Genomic DNA, 7,500 nt, shown 5'->3' with positions numbered 1-7,500 from the left:
TCAATGCTATGTGCAGGTGATGCAGGTGGCATAATGTAACGAACATTACAAAGGAACATTACAGAGCAACATTATAAAGGAACATTACAGCTAACATTCTACACGGCGGTAGAATGAGGGCGATTTAGACTCATCCTCATCTGAGCATTTACATCACGTGTATTGTCCTGCACTTGGTCAGTATTACATTCATCCTTGCCACGTGTGTATGTATATTTTTTTTAGTGTTTTTTTTCCATTTTGTAAAATTCTGACTTGGCTAATCTAACACAAAGAAATCTGATATCACAGCAAACAATAAAGCATAGATCTAAAGCTCCTTTGTCGCGTTGAGAAAGGAATCCGGCTTCCCTACTCGTTCACGTCAGGGTTCCCTACCCTCCGGTCAGTGCACGGACGTGGCTGCGGGGCGTTCGCAAGGACCCTCTCGGCAACGTCCAAGTCATGTAGAAGTGTTACATGTCAGTTGCAGGTCTGAGAAGTGTCACAGGTGGTCACGTGATCGAGGAGAAAACGTGTCTCCTACTTCCTTCAGGTAGAGCCAAGAGTGAAGAATATCTCTACTGGATTGTTCCATCTTCTTTGATAAGGAGAATTGTTGGAGTCCAGTTGTTCATCTTATATTTTTACATTCCGCTTCTAAAAAAATGCGTGAATTAAAACTGAGCTAGATTAAGAAAATATTCTATAAAAGGCTATCAGGGATAAATGTTTCTGGAATTCTAAAACATGAAATTGGTTAAAACGTTAGCATCACTAACGTTTCTTCCTCCTTCGAAGCCGCTTTGAAGGGGACTCTGCTCCAGCGTGAGGCGACTCAGATCCGTCTTTAGCGTGGGTGTCGTCTTGCTGAGGTCGTGCGCCTTCCTGACTCTCTGTGCGTTTCTGTGACGACCGGAGGCTATCACTGCGCGAGAACTTGGAGGTCGTTCGTCCCTCAGAACTTCGAGTTAACCCTATTGACGCTACTGCTCTACTGATCCTTTCTCCCGTCGTTAAAGGCTTTTCTTCAGGAGAAGGCTTGGATGCAGGCGGCTGTGTGTCACTGCTCACCTGGTCAGTCTCTGCCACTGGCTTAGATGTAGCGTCTGGAGACTTCACTGAATCTGTACGGTGCTTTGTTGACAAGATTGATTTGGGGAATTCTGTTTTCTTACTTAGCTTTGGCGATGCAGGTTTTTGTGTTGTGGTTGATGTTACCTTTGGTTGTGGGGAAGTTACCTTTTGCAGAGGTGAGGATGGCTTGGTAAGAGGTGAGGACGTGGTGGGTTTCACTGACTTAGGAATGGGAGATATAGGCACTGAAACACCTTCAGGGAAAGTTAGAGATTGAATGGGAGGAGTTTCAGGGACAGTGGTCGTTGAAAATACTGGCTTTGTTCCATCTGCAAGTCCCTTTGGCAATTCGGGAGGTAATGTAGATGGAAGGGGTGGAGTTGGAGGCTCGTCTGGAGTAGACGCCTTCTTTTCTGTAGGTTTGGGTCCTGGTGGTACTGGGGAAAGAGGCTTTGAGATGCCTTCTGGGAACTGTAGTGCAGCGAGCAAAGGTGAACACACTTCGGTTGTAGTAGTTTCAGACTTTTTCATCTCTGCATCAGCCAGATCTTTCTTTTGCATCTCAATCTTCATGTCTATCTTACCCTTTGATGCCAGTGACTTTGCCTTAGTAGGAACCGGTGATACAGGTATTGATACTCCCTCTGGAAATTCCAGCTTAGTAAGGGTTTGTGAAGCTTTTGTTTTAGGGGGCTCTGTTGCAGTTGCCTTATCAACAGATGCTACAGGTTTGGGAGCTTCATCTAGTGTAGGGGATGGCGGTTTGGCTACAGATGATACTGGTTTAAACGTCGCCTTGGGAGGGAGAGGCGAGATGGGCTTTGAAATGCCCTCTGGGAATTTCAAGGGTTTAAGTGGGGACATGGGTTTCTTTGCCTCAGATGTTGGTGACGATGGCTTCAGGTCACTTACGACTCTAGTCTTCATTGGAGAAATTGGTTTTGTTACTCCCTCTGGGAACTTCAGTGTTTTCATGGGTGATATTGGTTTCATTGGCTCTATAGCAGGCTCAAGTGTTTTTGGAATGATGACACGTGGCCGCTCCTTCTTTTTCTCTTTCAGAGGTTTGGGCTCAGGCATCTTCCCAGCAATAATTGCAGGAGATAATGGTTTAGTAACTCCTTCTGGGAATTTTAATTCTTGTGGGAGGGGTGAAAATGGTTTTGGTACATCTTTAGGGGATGGAGACAGCGGCTTAGAGATCCCCTCAGGGAATGTTAGTTCTTTTGGAGAAGGAGACGGCTCTGGTACCTTTGCTGCTTCTTTTGGGGAAGGGGAAAGTGGTTTTGAGATGCCTTCTGGGAACTTTAATTCCCTCGGTGCCGGTGATAGTGGCTTTGAAATGCCCTCTGGGAACTTTAGCTCTTTAGGAGATGGGGAAAGTGGCTTTGAAACACCTACAGGGAACTTCAGTTCTTTAGGGGATGGAGAAAGTGGTTTAGAGATACCTTCTGGGAACTTCAGTTCTTGTGGAGTAGGTGACCGAGGCATGGAGACCCCTTCTGGAAACTTCAGTTCTTTAGGAGAAGGTGAAAGCACTTCTGGGGATTTTGCGGTTTTTGAAGTTGGAGATACAGGTTGAGTGACTTCTTCTTTTGTTGTTTCTTGTGTAGGCTTAAAAGGGGGAGGCTTAACTTTTTGTGTTATTGGGGAAATTGGTTGGGATATTCCTTCAGGAAATTTCAAAGGTTTAAGAGGGGATAGAGGCTGTGCTTCGGGAGTTGGTTTGGGAATTGTTACACTAGGCTTTACTTTTTCTGGTGTTGGCGAAAGGGGTTGAGAAATTCCTTCAGGAAATTTCAGGGTTTGAATGACTGGTGAAGGGGAAACGGGTTTAGAAATCCCCTCAGGGAATTTCAGCTCTTGTAAGACAGGCGCAGAATCCGCTGCTAGCTGGTCCATGGTTGGAGTTTTTTTGGTCAAAGGGGATTCCGGTTTGGAATGGCGAGTCCTTGGTTTTGGCTCTGGTGCATGTCCTTCCTTTGGGGAACCTGGTGCTTCAGATTTCTTCTTCTTCTTCTTCAGTGACTTCGGTGAACCCAAGGATGCTGCATCTTCACCTGTCTTTGTGGTCCCTTCAGATTCTTGGTGTTTTTTTTCCTTGGAACTTTTGGACTTGCTCGTAGATCTGCTTTCTCGTTTGTGTTCACCAGACCTTCTGCTGCTCTTCCTCTCTCTCCTGCTAACTCGAGGACTCCATGATGTAGCAGAAGCTGTAACAGAGCCCTGGACTTCTCCAGCTTCAGGATCTCCAGTTTCTGGGGTTTCCTGTGGCGTCTGAGTCTCCTCCTCCTGTGGCTTTTCTTCTGACTTGGCTGCCTTTTCAGATTCTTCTGTGTCTTGCTTCTCCTCCTTTGGTTCTTCAGATTTTTCCCTCTTGAATTTTGAGGGGCGTTTGATATCAACGCTAGAGTAATCCCCAGATCCAAAAGAGTGTTTCTTCTGACCTGAGCTCAGCTTGTCTTTCCAAAATTCATCAGAAAACTTGTCTTTATGTGACCTGGCTGAATCCTTTCGTCTCCGTGTTGTAGTTGGTGTTTCCTCCGGGCCCGGTGCCTGATCTGATTCTAGCCCTTTCTCCTTTTTATCTTCAGCTTCATCTTTCGTAGTAGAATCGACTTTCTTCGCAGTCCCTAATTCTGCTTCCTTGGAGTCAGCTTTGTCAGTATCTTTTTCTTCTGCTCCTTCGTCCTTTTTAGCTGCTTCTGCTTCTTTTTTGGTTACCTCAGCTGCCTCATCCTTCTTTTCCTGTTCATGTGCTTTAGCTGTTACCTCTTCAGCCTCAGTTGTTTCACTGATTTCTAATTTGAATGTATGATCAGCTACAGTTTCACTTGCAGCCTCATGTGCTTCAAACATCTTTTCCACCTCAGCCTGTGCATCTAGAATTTCCTTTGAAACTTCTGGTTCTTTGGCCTCAGCCTCTTCCTTTACACCTGCTTTTTGTTCTTCTGCAGCTGCAGCACTTTTGGCATCAACTTCTTTAATGACAATAGGTTCTGCAACAACCTCAGGTTCTTTTATGATTGCAGATTCTTCTAAAGTTTCAGGCTTCTGTTCAATCTCGGTTTCCTTAGTGATATCAGCTTCTTGAGAAATCTCTGGTTCTTGAGTACCTACAGTTTCTCCTATGATTTCTGTTTCTTGTGCAAATCCGACTTCTTGCTTGACTTCTGGCTCACGGACAGCTTCAGCAGTGTCAGCTTCCTTTGCAATTTCAGATTCCTTACTTACCTCAGGTTGTGCAGCAATCCCTTCTACCTGTGCAGCTTCTGCATCTATGACTTCAGTAGCCTGAAGAAGTCCTGGTTCTCCTGGCTCCTCCTGACTCTTTGTACGACGTCTGTGTCTACGCTTCCTGATACTACCTTTCCCATCCTTATCTTTGTCTTTATCCTTTTCTTTTCTTTCCTTCCCTTCTCGATCTCTGCGAACAGAGGGTGACTTCGATTTCTCACGTCGCTTGCGGCGTGGTTTCAGCTCGTCTTTTCCTTTTGCGGGTTCTTCAGCTGTGCCTTCTTCCTTTCCGGCTTCTTCTCTTTCTTTCTCCTTCGATGCTTCTACATCTTCAGTAACAACTTCAATCACTGCAGCCTGTCCGGTACCTTCAGCTTCCTGTGGTTCAGTTGCAGCTTCTTTACCTTGTTCATCAGTGATTTCTTCTTTAGCCTCTCCTTCTGCTTGCTCTTCTTTCCTTTCCGTCTGTTCTGTCTCCCCTTCCTTGGGGCCAGAATCAGGCTTCTCTTCTTCTGCACCTAAAGTCGTTATGTGGACTGCTGTTGCAACCTCCTTTTCTGGGCTTCCTGCTTCTTTGATGGGGCTAATTTGTCCTGTACCCTTATCAGCAGAAATATCCTGGATGATTTCATCCTCTGCTTTCATTAGCTCTTCCTCTAGTGTAACCACAGCTTCTGCTGCTTCTTCTCCTAATGGCTTTTCTTCGGCAGCATAATCATCTCGCTTGCCATTTCCATTTGTGCTTCCTTTGTCACTGACATGGTTTGCATCCTCTGTGATATCTGTGATACCAGTTATTCCATTATCTCCAGTAAGTGAAATGCGTTCTTCCTTGCTTATTTGTGATATTTCGTCCTCCTTTGGCGGTGTGCCAGGCATCTTCTGGCCTTCTGCTACAGCACCTTCTTCCTCTGTGCCTGGAGGCCTTTCCTCACCATTAGGTGTTTCTTTAGTTCCAGATGATTTTGATTTCACACTGCTAGTTTCATCAGTTCCATTTTCAGATGGAGTTTCTACTTTCTTGGCAGCCTCTCTCTCCTTCTCAGCAGCCTTTTCTGCAGAAGTATCTTCTTTCTTGCTGCCAATCCTTGCAACACCTTTGATCCAGTCCCTTGCCTTTCCTACAAGAGTTTTGCGATCCTTCATGTTGTTTTCACTCTTACCTTCACCTTCTATGGCTTCCTGTCCCGACTCTGTCATAGCTGTGGCTTCATGCCCAATGTCAGCTTGCCCACTGGCATTCTGGACAACATCTGATACTACTCCTGCCACGACTTCGACACTGTCAGCTAAGCCTTCAATTCGTTCTCCAAGTTTTCCAACTGTACGTACCAAGTCGTCCTTCGCACTACTAATGGAGTACTGGATCTCCTTTGTGTCAATGCCTGTACCAGTGGTAGTGGAACGGTCAAGAACATCGGGCAGCGGCCCCCCTGGGGTGGTGTGATCGGGGAATTCTTTTCTGTCGAAGTCTCCTTTTGTGTCATCTCCATTTCCAGGGGTGGTTGCTTGTTGCTCGTCGAAGCTGATCCCAACTTGGTCAGTGTCTGCCGTGCTTCGAAGCTGTGGCGGAGATCCTTCAGACTCAAGGATTTCTTTAGTCTCTCTCTCAGGCTTTTTCTGTTGAGAGAGCTTGCGTTGAAGCTGTTGGATTTTCCCAGAGACTGTTCCTTTGATTCTTCCGTCTTTTCCTCCTGCTTCTTTCTCCTTCGCCATGTAAATCTCTTCATGACGCTCTCCTTGATCTGGGGTTTGGCCTCGAAAACAAAGAACCTTAGGATTCCCAGCATTCATCTCATCCTTTGCCTCTTGAGATTCTCCTGGTTGGTATTCAGGATAAAGGCTAAAGAACAGGCTTTCTGCATCAGCATCCTTTTTATCCTTCATGGCATCAGCAGGCATTCCTTCAGGGATCTCGGTCTTACTGGCCAGTCGTAACTGATCCTCAACATCTAGCTTTTTCCAGGAAGGTGAACCTGGACGAACTTCAAGCTCATCTTTTGGCTTCTCTACTTGACTCTCCAGGGGTATTTCAGGAGAACTTTCAAGTTTTACTTGGTCTCCTGGTTCTGCTTCAGCCTTCATATCAAGAGGAAATGGAGGCTCCTCCTTAGGAGTAAGAAGATCAGCAGTTGAAGACAAGCTCTCAGCATCAAAATCTGTTGAACTGCTAATAGATTTGCTTATATACTCACCAGTTTCACTCGCAGATGTCACTGATTCAGTGGCCGTTCTGCTGGTTCCAGTAGGCTCTCCTGATTCAGTAGTAGTGGTAGTCCTACTTGTTCCACTGGTGCGGCTTGCTGTTTCACTTGCTGATGTTCTTGACACTGTTTCTGCTTCTTCATACTCACTAGTTGTTGTCTTGCTCACTGATGCACTCGTTGAGGTCTTGCTCATGTAGTGTTCTCCTGATTCTGAAGAGGTACTCTTGCTTTCTCCCTCCATTGATCCAACCGTAGAAGACTTGCTAATTGTACCGACTGACTCAGCAGTTGATGTTTTGCTGGTGCCTTCAGTTGATTCAGTTGTAGAGATAGTAATGGTTTCCTGATCTCCAGATTCTGTTGTGGAAACTTTGCTGAGGGTTTCATGCTCAGTTGACTCAGTTGCTGAAGAAATGCTCACTGTGTCTGCATCTTGTGACTCAACAGTGGAAGTCCTGCTGGTCTCAGTAGTCGTTGTCCTGCTGTAAGATTCTTGATCTATGAGATCACTAACAGATGACTTACTAGCTGAGTCCACATCTAATGATTCGCTAGTTGATGACTTGCTTACAGTTTCTGGCCTTGGCTGAATCTTGACTTTACGGGTCTCTGTCCTGCCAGGCTGTCTCATAGAAGACTTATATTTTGCCCTCTGAATATCATACAGGTGTGGTTCATCCGTTGAGTCCACGTCTACAAGCTGGGTGGTGGTTGGTCCACCATTCTTGCTCATATCAAAGGAGTCGCATACGTTCTCAATCCCAAGTTCTACATCTCCGCCCTCAAACGTCAGTTCAACAGTTGATTCTCCCCGTGCATCTACTTCTGCCCTGATTTCTATCCCAGGGTCTTGGCCATCGGCCATCTGATCCATGACATTATGATTTTCTCCATTAGGTGTTGGCTGGTTTGCATCAACAAAGATTGCAGTGTCACTGTCGCTCTCCTCATCAGAAATGAAGAACTTCACAGGCTTGTCATTGTTTGAGGTATCGCCGGA

At 45.8% G+C, this 7,500-nt stretch overlaps 1 protein-coding gene across 1 annotated transcript in view; it reads right to left on the bottom strand.

Annotated features, from left to right (window-relative positions):
• The window catches only part of LOC113820387 (microtubule-associated protein futsch), a 16,373-nt gene that overhangs the window by 1,187 nt on the left and 7,686 nt on the right, over positions 1–7,500 (bottom strand). The window contains exon 2 of the mRNA XM_027372719.2: positions 1–7,500. This exon is cut by the window's left edge and continues 1,187 nt beyond it; it is cut by the window's right edge and continues 561 nt beyond it. Coding sequence (XP_027228520.2) covers positions 757–7,500 — 6,744 coding nt within the window. The 3' untranslated portion in view covers positions 1–756.

Source organism: Penaeus vannamei, chromosome 19 (genome assembly GCF_042767895.1).
Source record: "Penaeus vannamei isolate JL-2024 chromosome 19, ASM4276789v1, whole genome shotgun sequence".
In the NCBI taxonomy this organism is placed as follows: Eukaryota; Metazoa; Arthropoda; class Malacostraca; order Decapoda; family Penaeidae; genus Penaeus; species Penaeus vannamei.
This window is presented reverse-complemented; position numbering and strand designations above follow the sequence as displayed.